We start from the raw sequence: 17,481 nt of genomic DNA, 5'->3' as shown, positions 1-17,481 counted from the left end.
GATCTCATTTCTAAATATCTTTTGAGCCTAATCATTCCAGATCAGCTGCTTAAATAGCACATTACCAATAACTAATTATTACTTCCTGATGGCATACACTTCATATTGGGAACTATCTTTGTGTCCCCTCAAGTAAAATAGCACACCATCCGACTCAACTTACAAGTAGGCACTGACTAAAAAAAATAATGACGCAATGCGTCATTAGTTTAAGATTTATTGGTCATTATATAGTAGTTCATTAGTTCATGAATAATGTACCAGAGACGGAATCCTCAAAAAAAAAAAAATGTAATTTGAACTGTCAAATTCAATGAATATTAACAGTTAACTTCTAAAAAGCTGCATCTTTATTTGCTCTGTAGTCCTTGATTGGAGTTATCCAAGAACTTAGAATCATTGTATTGTATTATATAAATGCATTTCAAAGGGATGGGTTTGATTTTTTTATACAAAGCACCTCTGGTCTGTGTTGAGTAATTTCAACACTCAAGTGTTGAGTAATTTCAATGTCAGAGGAACATGACGCCTTGTTGCGACTTGCTGTGAATTTAAAGATGTTTCATCGTTTATCTGAATGGCTTCTTGATTTCCAATGGCAGGCGGGAAATCCTCAGCATTTATTCTGTCAGGATGTCACAGTTCTATTCATTCATTCACTGTTAACCCATCTCTTTCTTAGTGCCTTTTGAGAAGGCATTGCAATATCTACAGTTCATATCAGACAATATATACTTAGAAAGATAATCTCCTGAACTGTGCACATAATGTCCTTGCTATTTATTCTGCTCCCCCTTTTTTCCATTATTCTGTCAGTCTCAGTCCCTTCATTTAGCAGTATGCAAGTCCCGTTAAATGATTAGTAAGCCCACAAGTTATATGCAAAGCCTCTTCCACTTCATCGGCTTAGTGAGCAGTGAGGTTTAAACACACCTTGCTAAAGTCCCTCACTCTCTCTCTCACACACACACACACACACACACACACACACACACACACACACACACACACAAAGGTATTCAGCAAAGTGAGCAAGTATATTCCAAGAACAACACGTTCAAACAATCCAAACATTCTTAGACAACTGCTGGGATTCTTGCCTTGAAGATATATGTCCTCGCAAACATTCATGCAAACAAGAAGGCACGCTCATTCTAAAAGAGTGCACGTACACGTTCAGTCACACCGAGATTAAGTCTGAGCCCTTCTTGTCTTCTAAAACGTGGCCCATCAGATAGGATTCTCCATGTAAGGTTCAACCAATAAAAAGCCCAAATATTCTATTAAGTGTAAATCCTTTCCGTTGGTGGAGCTTGTGGAGTCAGATTAGGACTAGACAAACACTGCCAAGCAGTCATGCCCACACCGGGACCAATAAGAAGCCCCACAGGTGTGTGTGTGTGTGTGTGTGCGTGTACACGTTTAGTACAAAGGCAGCAAAGAACCCCAATGTGAGCATTAGCAGGCAAGGGGGAACTGATACGTGCTGCTCAGTGTAATGGGAAGACAGTCAGGGATCTGAGTGGGTTGCAGCTGCAACACACAACCTTTGTTCTGTTCTGTGCACAGGTCCATACGTGAGTGCATGTTTTTCTATCTCCTGCAATGAAGCTTAAGTATACCTTTGTGTCAACATCTGTATTGGTGCACACACGCACCTGTGAATTTGGCAACAGCATAAAATGCACACCTATTTTTATTTGTGGTAACATACAAATTCATTCTAATTTACTTTACTGTGTAGCTGACTTGTTAGTTTGTAAGGCGTATCACTGTAGAGTCTGTGTTTATTCAGTAATGGGAGCTCTGTAGCTCCTCTGTATACTGCAAGCACAGACCACTGCGATGTTTTTGGCAGAACAGACCAATTTCTATTGCTGACCCTAAGGCTGCTCATTAGAATTCAGCACATCTCTCCCAAATCTCCCTCCATCTCTTTCTCATTCCCGCCTTTACTTGTTTCTCTATTGCTGCCTTCTTTTTTTCCCCCTCTCTTGCTGTCATACACATTGGAAAAGAATGCTTAGAGCAAAGAGGTGAACTATTGGTCAGCCATCATAACAATGTCTGTGTGAGCTGCGTACACAGCAATTCCCACTCAGTGACAACTGCCAAAACATACACAAAGACCAACATTGCTACACAACTGCATGCGTGTACACACACTTACACACACATGTGCATGTCTGTAGTTAAACCTGCTATATTTTTGATATTAACATTGATTCACATGACCCCACTGTGAAAGGAGTCACTCACACCTGCTGAAATCAGAGATAATTACCACCCAACTCTACAGCTCCAAGGAGCTTTTAAGCCTCTTTAAACTCACATTTTTTGTCAAGGCCTACGCAATTATTGTGTAGCTGTGTCTAAGCTGCTCTCATTAGCCCCCCGTAGGCAGTTGTTTTCACATAAAAAAGCTCTGATAAACTCACCTGCCAGCAACAAATGGCTATCAGACAAAAGTGGCTACTGAAGAAAGCTGAGCGATTACGGCTAAAAAGCCAGATATTTTTCTCAAGCGTTGTTAGAGACTGAAACAGCGGTAAAAGGAGAGTGAATATTGAACCTTCATTGTGTCAGGTAGACATAAACATGACCCCAAACGAACGCTACTCTATGTCTGCTGAATGTGAAAGTAGGCAAGGTTTGCTGAATTGTTAACCAAGCCATTGTTAGACCCTGTTTAAACTTGGTTTAAAAATGCATCTCAAGTCAAGACCAAGACCAAGGCAGGGCGAGACCGAGTCAAGACAAAGACCAGACCAGTGCTAGACAGCCAGATCTTCTCCTGTCTCCCGCATTCACTTTCTTGGGAGAGCATGTTAAGGGGGTGGTGAGAAAAGGTTACAAATTTCAAATTGGAAATGAGTCAAGTTATTGGTTGCATTTGTAGCAGGACGTTTTACATCCAATCACAGTAATGACGTTAACACATAAAATTAGACAATGCACAGGCAATTTAGTGATATCCCTGCAGTTGTGGTCTTGACCGGTCTTGAAATAAAATCCTGAGTCTTCTCTATGCGAGACCGAGACGAGACTGAGTAAAAAATGCTGTTGATTCCGAGACAAGACTGAGACATTCAAAAAGTGGTCTTGAGACGGGTCTTGAGTACTACAGCACTGGGTTGGCTATAAAACCAAGTTAAACAGGGTCTAAATCGCCGCCAAATTGAGCTTGTTTTTGATGTTTTTCTGCCCCCTAGTGGTTAAAATTGATTTATGCAGCTTTAAAGGTGACATGAAAAAAAACACTTTTTCAGTGCTTGTGCATACATTTGATACATTTGCGTATCTGGAGTGCCTACCAAACCACAAACTGTGAAATAAGACAACCCAGTCATTTTTTTGTGGGCTGTCTAGATCAGAAAGCATGTGATTCAACAAGCCATTCAGATTTGGCTCCACTTTTTATGTCACATGCAGGCTCAGACTGGACTTTTCGGGAGGGTGGCTTAAAGAGACAGGCGCTAAAATGGAGGGTGAAGAATACTGGTATATTCAGACACAGTATGAGAAAAATGTGGTTTTTTTTAACATGAAAGAATGTAAACATGGTCTTGTAAAAACCCAAAATACAAATATGAACCTGAAAATGAGCATGCTAAGACACTCCTGTTGATGGTATTAAAACGTACAGTGTCGTAACAGGGTAAAGAGCAGATTTAGTCTCAGTCACGTACATTCACACACAGACAATTTTATAACACCACGCTTGGATAGAGAACACATTCGGATACATTAATTGCTAATGTTTGCTGCATCCGTTCTTAAGTAGGCATTTGTGTCTGCATGTGTGCCCACGTGTGTGTGTGTGTGTGTGTGTGTGTTTGTGTCGGCGTTATTGTCCCAGGCTAATTGAGCAATTCCACAGTGGAAGCAGCGGGCTTTACGGTCACGGAACAACGTGCTCTCATGGAGCAGTTAGAAAGCCTCCACTTTCATAATTACTCCGCTTTTATCTGTGCAGTGGCTAGAACTACTCCCAGATGCATACAAGCACAAAAGGCACATATACTAAAGCATGTAATTGTTACAGATATTGTATACACACTCCTACATTCACCTTCACCTTCATATGTGAATGCTTGCTTCTACACACATGCTGTACCCACTCACATGCAATGAACATTTCCTTTTCCTTTTTTTTTTCTCTATCGTATTTGGTGTAGGAGGAAACTCTGTGTTCTGAGGATCTTGCAAAGCCATCTCTCAGAAGACTCATTGAGCCTGTCATAAACTTGAATTCAGTGATACCTTTGAGATGTACAGGTGCATGTTCAGATCTGTCTGTGGGAGTGGGAAGTTATGTGTTTAGGTGGTAGTTTATCAGAACCAGCACCATGTATCTCTTAACAATGATTAAATATTAGATTTGAGGGCTTTGGCATAGAAAATGGGCTGCGCCCACTATTTACATTTTTATGTTATTTAAATACAGATACAAAACCTTTGTTTCTCTGTGTATTTGTGCATGCATGTGTGTGTGTGTGTGTGTGTGTGTGTGTGCATGTGCTTGCATGCTTGATTGCACATGTGACATGAACAAACGTCAACACTGGTGGCCCTGTCTGTTTGTCTCATGCAGACGTTCTGTGAGTGTGTGCCCAGCTCCTCCCAGCTCAAACATCGCTGGTCAGACTCAGAAACTGCCAGGGAGACCCCAGCCAAGGTAAGGCCCTGTCACTACAACGTGCTGTGTACATGCACACGCAGGCAGATACGCATGCACGCAAACATCAACACACGCTTTTGTTTTATGGGTTATATCAGAGTTACATAATTAGTGATTAGGGGCTTTAGTGTAATTAATACGTCATACTGTTGAAAACTATTTCAACGGTTTATTTTGAAATATAGATGATCATTTAAAATATCCTTTTCTCTGACTGGGAATACTGTGAATCAACTTATTCATTTGCAACTAACAACTATTTTTACTCTTTATTTAATCTGCTGATTATTTGTGCATTTAATTGTATGGTATCATAATAGTCCAGAGCCCAAGGTGACATCTTCTAATGGCTTATTTGATCTGACCAACAACCCAAAGCCCAAAGATAGTCAATTTAATATCATAGACGACTGAGACACCCAACAAATATTCACATCTGAGAAGCTAGAACCATGGCTTTTTTGGCATTTTCGCTTGACGATTAATTGATTATACAAATTGTCACTGATCATTTTTTTGTTGATCATCTATTCAATGAATCTATTATTATTATTATTATTACTATTATATATATATATATATTTTTATTTTTTTATTTTTTTTATTTTATTGAAACAACTGTCAAACTGGATGTTGTAGGTTGGTATAGGTTCCAGCAAACATTGAACAAAAGTGGAAGAGTGAACTTGATAAAAAGCAGTGTCCTGTATACAAAATCTCTCCATTGCTTCAGTTATATACCGTTTGTCTTTTTGTAATTATATATTCCACCACCTTCCAGTAAAAACCTTGGCATACTATGAATAGTAATTTGCTCACCTGTGGAGGGGATTTGGTATCATTGACGACGATTTTCATCACAATCCGTTTTCTCCCTGCTTTGGTGATGGCAGTGTGAAGGATTATTACACATTACATTTTGCCACCGCACAGCAGCGATGGCACAACCTCAGCTCAAGTACACAAAATGCACAAGCATTAGACAGGATTAGGCTCTGCAGATTCTTTCAACTCGTCGAGTGATCATGGCTGAAACAGGAAAAGGAGCTTGAGTGCATGGCAGAATGTTAACGGAAGAAGAAAACTGTAGAACTGTAAGTGTGTGCATTAGGTTTGCTATGCCTATATGTGCTAATTTAGCATTTGAAGATGTTTGTGCCTTTCTGTGTATTATAGTTGGTAGCATCAATGTGAAATGCTTCCTGTGTATACATCAGTGACAGCATACATTATATGTGTGTGTATATATTTGTGTTTGAAGGGAAGAAAGACGGCAAGGGAGAGATCTTGCAAGACTGCTGGTTTCCTGCTTATCTAATGAGCAGACAAATCCTATCGTCCAAGAACTGTCTGCCAATGTTCCTGCGTGGGAGGACATCATTTAAATAGAGAAGAATTCATTCTTTGCCTCTCCTTTTCTATCTATCCATCAGCATTCCCCTGTTGTCCTCTCAAATCCCATGGTTTGGCATGAGTAGAGGCAGGAGAGGATCTGAAAGTCAGCCACTCATTACAGAAAGGGCTCCTGCTGTGGATTGAGAGACTCATTTACAAAAGAATTGTTTCCAGTGTTTAGAGGCTACCTGCGCACCATTCTCACTGTCATTACCCGACTGCGACTCTTGAACTGAATTGAAAGATTGTGTATTCCGTTGGGTCATGAAGCAGGTGGCCTTTTTTTTTGTGACCATTGAAAAAACAAATATGGTAGCAGCTAAGCTCCACTTCTCATTGTCATTGACATTTTTTTTCTTCAAGTCATTCCCTCTGATGTCAGCCTGACCTCAGAACAAATGTAGAGTAGAATTGAACCAAGCTTGTCGCTGGGTCAGTGGGACCTTTTCTTGCAAGTCCATTTTTAGTGCCCCTACCCATAAGCAGTATTTTAGCTGTGTGCATTTTCCCCAGCGCCCCAACAATCAATCTAGCTCAAGCTACCTTAACTGACTTTAGTTAGTTTAGTTCATTTTAGGCTGCGTTATTGGTACAAATTTGTACCTTAAAACAGGGATCTTCAGCAGGGGGTCCGGGACCCCTAGGGGGTCCTCAGAGTCACTGCAGGGGGGCCTCCAAATTATTGTTAATTTTTGAAAGTTTTTTCAAAAATTAAAAAGTCTTAACATGATTCCAACATATTATTAGCAAATATAAATCCCCACTGATGATAGGCTTACTGGCCAATAGGTAATGTAGTCACTAAGGTAGCCATCCACAGATACAGTTCATCCCAAAGGATTGACTGTTCCACATGTGTGTTTAACATTAAAACAAGATTTATAAAATTATGCCAACAATTATTAGGCTATTTATATAGCTTATTCTTCTATGCAAAAAAAAGTATCTATAAATGGTTTAGGCTGCCCTAAAAGTTATTGTAGGACCAGATTAATATGGAACTTCATGTTATACAATATATGTAGTAGGGGGTCCCTGATCCATCTCTCGTTCAGTTAAGGGGTCCTTGGCTTAAACAACGCTGAAGATCCCTGCCTTAAACTATCAGAAACTACTAATACGTTGTGCCTTATTAAGAGGTTCACATCTGGGGACATCATTATGTGCCTGTACACGGTACATCTGCGAAAGGTTTCATTACATTCACTGCTGCTGTATGTGTATGTGTGTAGGTATCCGTCAGCTCTGTGTGTGTGTGTGTGTGTGTGTGTGTGTGTGTGTGTGTGTGTCGCTCTCGGCATAACAGGTGCCACCGTATATCTTCTCTATGTTAAGTTAACAATCAGTATGCTAGCAATGAATATTTAGTGCAGTGCCCATGATGGTTTCCACTGATGTCTTGGCCCGCTGGCGATAGAGCTCAGTGAGACTGTTCTGATGTTACGCTGCAGCCATTGTTTAGCGAAAGGCCATTATACACATTATGTACAGCACAGACACCCTGCCACAGCCAAGCCCAGTCATAGAGTAATCACTTAACTGCACGTACACTCAAACAAACAGAGGGGGGAAAACTAAAAACACTTTTTGACATGCAGAGAGAAATTTCATCATGCCGTCTGGGTCTACATCTTAAGTTAGATGTTAAAAATATTTTTTTTTACATTCGGCAATACTTCCCTGGAGCTCTTTTCTTTGATGATGTATTTGTGGTGGGGAAAAAACAGGAAGAAGTGGGTAGGTTCTGACAAAGTAATCCAATTTTTCCATTTGCAATATGTGCATGGTGCTTGCTTGTCTGTTAAAAGTATTTGGCAGAAAGGGCTGTGTGAAAATAATGTGTGTATGCATCCACAGTTTCCAACCCATTTGGACAAATAGAGCCTACAGGCACATTTCAGTGACTGAATAGAAAACAGCGGCCACAGTAAAGTTTGCCCCTGCAGAAAAGCAATAATGCATTAGTTTAATCAATGTACTTAGTAGATCCAACCAAATATATTTTAATATATTTTAAATAAATTACAGGAGTAAAAACAGAAAGAAATCAACAATACATGTAATATGTGATGAAAGTAGTCATTTTGCAATCACCGTCTCAAAAATGGGTTTGTTCCCCTCCAGAATAAAGGAATCATGTATTTTTGTGTAGATTGGTAAAGCAGCTTGTCTTCTCAGCTATTACCCAGATACATTTTTTTTTCTTAAATGCAATAATCTACCAAATGCATATATTGCATTAGTCAATGCTTGCTTTTTGTTTGTGTTGTGGGTTAGATTTTTTAAATTACAGCTAAAATCTTCTTTTGTGCAGCATAACATTCCAGCAGGGACTCACCAGGCCTTGAAAAATGTGCTCGCTGGCTCCAGGCCCCATATGGATCTGCCCATGTGAGTTGTTAATAAAGCCAGGGGGTTACAAATGGGGCCCATGTGAGAAAACCATCCTCAGGCTCCATATAAACCCCTTTTGTGTACATTTACGTTGGCTCATGATTGGATAAAGGAAGGTTACAATTAAGGCCCATGTAATAAATCATCCTCAGACCTCAATGCTATGTGGGCTAATAATTAGGAACCACACAGTGATCCCATATGTTGGCCCCCACATGGACAAGTTGTTGGGGGAGTTACAACTTCTTTACTGTGGGCAAACACAGTGGATAGCAGTTTTTCCTGGACAACACAATTGATTTTCTCCACATTAAAGAAACCATAAACCTCTATCGTAAAGCAGACCATTAGCTGTCTATTAGTGGACTTCAGTGTGCTTGTGCAGCCAATTTACATATTAATGAGCTTGCACTCACTCACAGTTCCACATACAGCAACAAACGCACACTTCCACACACCTGCCCACATATTCTTACAGAAAAACATCCTCCAGTAAAGAAAAAAAGATCAGTAAGAGATCAGTTGCTGATTCATTTGGAGGAAGATATGGGGGAGCCAGGCATTGTTAATAAGGGGCACTAATGCTCTCTCCTATCCATTGCTAGTTCTTTTGACCTGAGTGGGGAAAGGGAGCCAGATCATAAAAGTTGTAAAGGTCTTTACAGTATTGTCCAGTTAATGGAGACCGTGTTACTGGTAGAGGTCTGCCTTTTTTTTTCCTCTAAGAGGATTCTACTCTCTGTTCATTCATTTAAACTATATAGGCTGTCTGAGTCTCTTTTGTTATACTTTCTCTTTCTGGCTACTATTGTTTCAGGTTTATATTGTTTTCTTTCCTGTCTCTGACATTGAAAGATGGAACATCAGTGCCTTGACTAGAGGTGTCTCCTCCCTCTGCTGCACCACTCTGATGACATACAGGGAGTTTTAGAGAATTTTGAGAGAGCACTGGCAGGAATCCACATTATGTTGCCACATAAATCATTCAAAACTACATTTGGACAGATGTGAATATGTTTATATTGCTGAGTACTGACCACCTGTCATTCAAAATATCCCCAATGATGGATGAAACTCATTTCTTTTTGAATAAGGCAGGATTTTTGCATTTGGTGTTCTAGCAACTGTGTTCTAACACCTACCTTTTTTCTTCTTTCCTTCCTTATTTTCTTCCCTTCCTTCTTCCTTACCTCTTTCTTCCTACTTACAGAGGATGAGCTGCAGCTACCTGCTCTGCACTATCCTGCTCTTCGTGGCTGTTTTGCTGGCTGTCACTGTAACTGGCACCATCCTTTTTATGAATCACTACCAAGCCCCACCCATGTCTGATGGCCTACCCCACATCTCGACCAATCAGGATGAAGCCAATGCCCTGGTCACCGTTGAGAGAGGCGATGGCTCTCGTATCAACATCTTCATCGACCCAAACTGTCCCGACTACAACAGTAACTTTTTGCGCCTGGAGGGTGTGCAGACGTCACTGCTCCACTCACTAACTGACCACGACTCTGACCTGAAGTCCGTGAAAGGCCAGGATCGGGCTCTTCTTGTCAGTCTGGCTGAGGAGGTGGCCAAGCTGTCAGCCCACGCGGGGCAACTGAAAATGGACTATGAATCCTTACGCAGGGGGCAGGGCAGCCTGGGGCAAGACCTCAACACACTGCAGACGGAGCAGGGACGCCTCATACAGGTGAGATACACACACAGAGACACAGTGGACATGCAATGTTATCGTAAGGTCATAGAGAATCGCCAAGGTTAGAGTGGTAATTAAGGCACAATATAACACAAAAGATAAAGATGGTGGTTTTTTTTTAAGATTCTATACGTTAATTATTGAATTTTCAGAAGCCCTAGCATCCTTGTCCTGATAAAGTAGTGTAATGTACTACTTCAATTATAGTCAAGTGTTTAAAAAATCCATGTGCCTTAAATGATCTGGTATGTTGCGCATGAATTATTTCCCATTTTTGTCCCATTCTGGCACATAACCATGAATGGTGCTCACATGATTACTAGCTATTTAGATGCTGAACTGTGGCTTGAGAAAGAAAAAAGTCATGTACCAATAATTTGCAGAATAGTCTTTTGCCATAACTAAATATTTTGTGAAGAAAAACTGCAACATGTTTTTCTTTCTTTCTTTTAATGATTGAACATAAGGGTAATTGGTTGTGCAGTAAAAACAGATGAACTGAATCCAGTGTGCAAGACTCACTTCTCATGATGTTAAGTACTGTACAGAGGTGCTCAAGGACTGGATTGTGAAACACTTATCAATATGTATTGATTGTGAAACCACCTTGAGATGTGTGACCGCTCATTAGACTTGAAGACAAGTTCCTTCCTTTTGCTGACTGCAAAATCAAAACACTATTATTCATTAATCCAATGTCAACTTTCTCTTTTCTTTTTACACTGTACAAGCTCAATAACGGCTAGATTAAAGTGCAAATGGGCTTCATGTTCAACTGAGTAGAACTCACTCAGTCTAGTGTTTGAAGATGAGGTCACAGGGGAAGAAATGGCCATCACGATTCAAGAAACAGAACAACTTACACATTAATTCAATAAGAAAGCATATCATTTCCCTAGATGTCCAAGACAGACTCCACATTGGACGGAAACATGATTAGACCCCCCTTTAGTTTCGCTCCGTCTGCATTGATTTATTGACGATGTATTTTCTTAAATGTGTGTGGAAAATCTTCACACTACATGCTCTTTTAATTGTGGCCCATCAGGCTCAGTCTCTCTGTTCTGCAGTAAATTGATTTCATAGCTCCCAGCCATACATCTCAAACAACTGAATGCATTCTGCTTTGGCCAATCCTTTCTTTAAGCCAGATCTCTGTAGCTCAGGGTTCAACATTGTTTAGATATCACTCAAAAACTCACTGGATTGATTTGTGCTGCCTCTGTGGGCTAAGGAACCATGGGTGCTGATTGGCAGTGCAGTGGAGGCAGAAAGAGGGTCTGTCCCTACTGCTGTTAATGTGGTGTAGGTGGCACAGCGTAGTGGGCACTAGGGCTAAGTGGAGGTGGTGCTGGCAGCACCGACACTGGGTGATTGATTTTCTCTTTTGAGTCAAGGCATGTGGTGTGCACATCCGCAGTTTCTGTCTGACACCATGGTGTGACTGTGTGATCTATGGACCACCTGTAGCCAGGACTTCTGATTTATACGATGACACAGAGCTGACTGTGCCAGTGTTAGTATTGGCTCTGTGTGCAGTGCACCACAGCCCCCTGTAGAACAGTTTCACCCTGCCATATAGAGAGAAACCCTTTCACATGCATCTGAGGAGATAAGTAGGAGAATCTGATTGCAGTTGGTTCAGGAGCTATGTGTTTTTTGATTTTTCACAAACCGACCTATTCATTTTTCACACTGTCTGCTTGCAGCCTTAGATAGAAACGGTACACATTTGCACTCAAATAAACCACACTGATGGGGTCAGTACAATTTAGAAAACTAACCAGGGTTCAAAATTTGTAACATTTACCAGCCAAATGCTGGTAAAATATGCAAGTGGCTGGTAGATTTGCTTCATTCACCAGCCAAAAACAATGGTGGTCTATTGAGTGGCTGGTAACATTTGAACATTCACTAGCTATTTGGCTGGTGGACAAGAAGTTAATTTTGAACCTTGAAGCTAACAAAACATTTAACTGATGGTTAGGTTTCAGAGTGACGAACAAGGTGCAAAACTCATGATACTGGAAGTATATGTCTTCCTCCTTAAGTTACCCCTGAATATTAGAGGCCTATGAGTTGAACATTCGGGTGCTCTTCATGGCTTGACTCCTTCAGATTCACGATTGCTAAATGGCAACAACAAAGCCCATGATTTCTAGATACAACCTGAAGTGACTAAGCACTTTAATCAGCATTATTGAGTACTTTCATTAGTGCTGTCTGTGCTATGATTTCATGGGCCGGATTGAATACTGTCAGAAAATGTGTTTACATTTAATTAATATGAATAAAAGCAATTCTCTAAAAAGAAAAATCAATAAGGAATAAACGCACACAAACACACACACACAGCTATCCTACCAAACCACCTCTCTGTAGTCATCACTTGTAGAAAACTAATGAAGTAAAGGGAGCCCAACTTCAGGATCACAGTTTATGTAAATTCAGTAGAATTTTAAACACAAAATCCAAATTACTCAAGTCCCAAAGTACTTCCACTCTAACATTCTTCTCACATTTCTGTGGTGCATACTTTCAAATCTTAAGAAGTGTTTTCATTACAGTCTCCTGGATGTCACTCAGGTTACTGTCTCCACCGATCCTTCTCATTGTAACAAGTGCAAAAGTTTGTCAGGGAAATGAATTACATTCAAGTTGTTACTGTATTTTTTTTACTCTGACCAGCATTGACAGCCCTGCACATGCAGTGTAGGCAACCACGTATAATGCCCATTACCTGGGGGTTTTGTGACCTGCACTAATGCACCCCTTCAGCATAAAAAAAATAAAAATTAGAAGTGCTAGAATACCGAAAGCAGAAGTCCTACGGACATAAAATCTAGTTCACATATTCAACTGACTTGACGTTCAGTTTTGCACGTCTGACTGCAAAAAACTGCAAGGCTGCAAGGAAGAGCATGACTTACTGATTTCCTTGAACCACAGGTTACAGTTTAAACCGAATTATGTGCCTGTGGAATATTAATGTTTTGGGCAAGTGACACCCACAACCTCTGCTAAAGATCTAGGGGCGAGCCTCTGCTGCTCTATAATAGAAAACCATATTGCCTCAAGATGTTCATTCTGGTCAACACAAAGTTGTTTGAGGAGTTGGAAAAGTAAAATTCAGAGTGCTTGGTGCAGTATGTCAGCCAGGGATGTGATACAAATAACTTCACAACCTCAATAAGAGTGGATAATGATAAAAAGTCACATTCACAAGTCATAACATGTGGAAACCTAATTCAATTAAGTAAATAGGAAGCTCTAAAGATACAGCTTCAAAGCAATACAGATCAGTGTTTTTAGAGGGTCCAAACCACTGTCAGAACAACACAGAACAATGTAAATATAGTTCTATTTTTAGTACAAAGGCACTTAAAAATATATGTTATCACAGAATGTACAGAAAAAAAATATAAAAACAAAATGCTATTTGCCTAGAACATTAACAATATCCTTTAGAGATTGCTTATTATTCACTGCAATATACATTTTGGAAATGTTTTTCTTAAATATAATGGTATTATGGAAACTAAACAAGATGTGTAAGTGGTACAATTTTTTTTATATATATATATATATATATATGCCAAAACTGTGACCACACATAGGAGACAAAAATGGAAAACCGTACGTATTGATGAAGGACTCTCGCTTTAGAGAGACTTCTGGCCAAGTGCACACAGACATTAAAGGGCTATTCCACCACTTTGTTACATTAATACTGATTTAATTGCACAGCTAGTGGACTTTCACCAAAAGCCTTATCAAAGACCAGAGGCTCTCTGTGTGATATCAATCAGATTTCTATTTAAACATTCCCTTTAATGTTCTGTCCATCATCGGGATAATCCTTTATTTATTGTTTCTTTGCTTCAGAGGCCTCATATGTCTATGATTTATGGTTTCTGTTTAACAAGATAAATACAGTCAGTGAGGCAGAGGTTAGATTAGCATTCTGTGACACTTTCATACAGTAACTTAAGACAAGTATTTACATGAAGTACTAGGTATCTTTAGTGTACTTTCTGGATTCTAAATGTGCATTTTTCTTTGGAAAAAAGCTCCAGCTGTAGCTTATTGACATCAGTCAAACAACACAAAGGGAAAATAATTAGCCATACAGTTGCTCTTGAGGAGGAGGTGGAGTCAGATGAACAAAGCTGCCAAAAGATGAAAAATATCCAGATCTCTCTGAAATGCCTGACGTGGGAGGAAAAGGTGGCTGGGAGCTACATGGCTGCCAAAGAGCAACACTGTACCAAAGGATGGGGTAAACAATCAGTGTGGCTGTATCCTGTGGACATCTGATGTTGATATCATCTTATATAATAATATATTTTTCATATCTTAGCATTTGGCAGGATTTTTTTCCGTCCGGGATCTGCGCTCTTGTAGGATGCAGGGCTGCAGGTTATGAAGATTTTCATTATCGATTGATCTGGTGGATATTTTCTTGATTCATAAATTATTCGTTTTGTCAAAAAATAGTGAATAAAAAATACCCATCACTAGTTCTCAGAGCGCAAGATGACTCATTTGGTTGCTTTGCCTACGAAAAGTTCAAAACCCAACGACATTCACTTTACAATGATATCACACAGAGAAAATAAGAAATCTTCACACTTGAAACAGGATAATTTTGCTTGAAAATGACTGAAACAATACATGAATTATATACAATTATAAAGTTAGTTGTAGATTAATTATTTGCCGATGGACTAATCGAACAAACTTGATTAATTGTTCCAGCTTTAGTAGGATGCCTTTGAGCCTCTGAGAAGTAATTTTTACAATATTCGGATTGTGACTAAGAAACAAGTTCTTATACTCAGTGCTGTAAGATTCTTGGGAAATTTTCAGTTAAAGGGGGATTTCTGAAGGAACAAAAACCGCATCATTCAGCATTCACAGAGCATCATTATGAAGTGTGTTTAGCAGTCCTCTCACAGCACTGATTGATAGGTGTCCAGCAAAGTACAGTTGTTAGAAGTTTTCTCAGTACATTTTTAAACATATTGGTTGCCTTGATTTATAAGTGAAGGCATGGAATCGTTTAAATGTGCTCAAGGGTTTACATTATTTTCAACTTGTAAGAGCTACACCAGTTAGGAGGAAAGCGTGGGCGACTTCTTGATGGGCTCCTCTTCACTTCTCCCATTTGCACTTTCAGGCTCCAGTTGACTGGACAGCCGCTGTCTGTGAGGTGAAGATGTGGTATTTGGCAGATGGTGGCTGAATTACGTTATTTGCAACACCTCTCTGTTCCGTGACTTTACCCCACAGGGAATTGTCTCTGCCGTATGAGACATCTGATTGAGGCCAACAACAGCCCACCTGTTGTGTGTTTTGACAAAATAATTCAATAATGATTAATGTAAATTTAGATGGATTGAACAAAACTGGATTTAAACTACAGTAACGCTGTAGTAAAGCTTGATTTTGTTTTTAGTGCTGGTGCATCACACATTATTGTGTGAATCATGTTGAGATTTAAAAAGGACGCCTTTCATGAGTCTGCCACATATTGTGTTTAAAGCTTGACTTACAAACAAAGCTCCCTGTGTTAAGTGCTGTGGTGTGACTGATTTTGTGAGCCAATGGAAAGGCTGCCTAATGAGAGCTAATTACATCAGGATCCTAATTGATGTGTCAGTCAAGGCTTAAAATTAAGACCGCAGACACTTGTCTGCTTTTGTCTCTCTCTTTGAACACACACACACAAAAAACAAACATGCCGTGTACACAATGAAGAAAATACAACACTGGAAGTACACAACACTTGGAGGCAAACTCATCTATCAAACATGTTATAGCCTTTTTAAAATCTTCTGTAAAATAAAGCCACTTTGCTTTACCCCTCCACACAAAGACAAAGCAGTTAGCCCAGTTTTCTCAGCTGTATCCTGGCTAGCTGCTGAGCACTGTGTGTGTGTGTGTGTGTGTGTGTGTGTGTGTGTGTGTGTGTGGTCTTTTCACTTGCATGTGGGTGCCTAAAATGTGGTGGTGTTGTTTATGACTGTGTGTGTGGGTTAAGCCCCAGTGCCCATGTAATATGATTGCAGTGCAGCTTGTTGTGCCTCAGAGGTGTGTTGCATACAGTAGTTATTGAGACCAGGGAAAGGCAAACAGGGTTTTTTTGATAGAAGACCCTGAACCCTGTACAGTATATATGACTTTCAGCACTGCAGGTCTGAGTGTGCATGTGTGTATGTGGATGAGAGAGAGTGTGAAGGAAGACGAAAGAAGAGAGAGAGAGAGAGTGTGTGTGCATAAGGAAGTTTCATACCTGCAAAGGTATAGTGTGTGTGTATACATATGGGGCACAACATCTGGCTGCGCATACTGTAGGTGTTGGCCAACTAGGGCAATATGTGAAAACGACCTTTTGGCAATGAACAGCGTATAAAGGGCTGCAGGTAAGAAAGTGATCACAGCAGATCAGGGAGGTTACTCTGCTCTCTGCAAGGCCTAGCACATACATTCATCACCATCCTTCCCACAGGGCCCTTTCTATTTTACAGCATTCACCAGGGTGCATTATGGGATAGGGTACCATGTGGCGTCTTTGCTACACAGGGCAGTCTTTGCACTTTTGTTTTTCTAAAGGTCCCTAAAGGACTTTACTGTTCCAGTGGTGATATACTGTATGATTTAGCCCATTAACTACAAATTAAGTAGCCTACCAAACCAAAACTTTTTAGATAGACTTACTCTCCCTCGAGGCAGCCTTTGGTTTTCATTTTCAATATGCACAACTTTTTCCCCCCCTCAACTTATTTTTTCAAAGTCAAATTGTCATCTCATGGACATGCAGTTGAAACTACTGTGAAAACTGTCCTTGCTGGTACGTTCAAGGATGCTCCGACATCTGAGTTTGTTGCTGAAAAGCGCTACCACCACAATCCAGAAGACATACATTACGTAAACATGGACATAATGAGATAGATCGAATGAACTTGTTCACTTCTCACATTATAAAGATTTGGCGCTGCACTCTAGAATGTCAGATGGTGGATCATCCCTGAGCACTCTAAAGGGCGAATATCTTAAGTCCCTCTTTGCAGGTGCAACTATGCGATTGTGATGTAACTCTGACAAAATCAAAGGAAAAGAATGTTTTGGATTGCTTATCTTAAAGCTATAATCCATAAGCTCTCTGTTCTGGTTGATTTGGCGACACCTGTGCTTACTGGTGATAGCGTTAAGAAGTTCTTAACAACACAAGTCTCAGATTTCCGTTCCAAATGACTGGGGGCAAGAAACATACTTTGAGCAGCTACACTGTGAGAAATACAACTGAAGAAGA

At 40.1% G+C, this 17,481-nt stretch overlaps 1 protein-coding gene across 4 annotated transcripts in view; it reads left to right on the top strand.

Annotated features, from left to right (window-relative positions):
- fibcd1 (fibrinogen C domain containing 1) overlaps positions 1-17,481 on the top strand; it is a 141,444-nt gene that overhangs the window by 59,287 nt on the left and 64,676 nt on the right. For 3 of the 4 annotated variants that reach the window (XR_004894970.1, XM_035991203.1, XM_031317770.2), the window contains exons 2-3: positions 4,595-4,678; positions 9,681-10,160. Coding sequence is in view for 3 of the 4 variants with exons in the window: in XM_035991203.1 (XP_035847096.1) it covers positions 4,595-4,678; positions 9,681-10,160 (564 nt within the window). In the remaining variant the exon portion in view is untranslated. The remainder of the gene's footprint in view (positions 1-4,594; positions 4,679-9,680; positions 10,161-17,481) is intronic. The other variant, XM_031317771.2, reaches the window with a different exon arrangement.

Source organism: Sander lucioperca, chromosome 14 (assembly GCF_008315115.2).
Source record: "Sander lucioperca isolate FBNREF2018 chromosome 14, SLUC_FBN_1.2, whole genome shotgun sequence".
Classification (NCBI taxonomy): domain Eukaryota; kingdom Metazoa; phylum Chordata; class Actinopteri; order Perciformes; family Percidae; genus Sander; species Sander lucioperca.
Note: the sequence above shows the minus strand (reverse complement) of the source record. Positions and strands in the feature narration are given on the sequence as shown.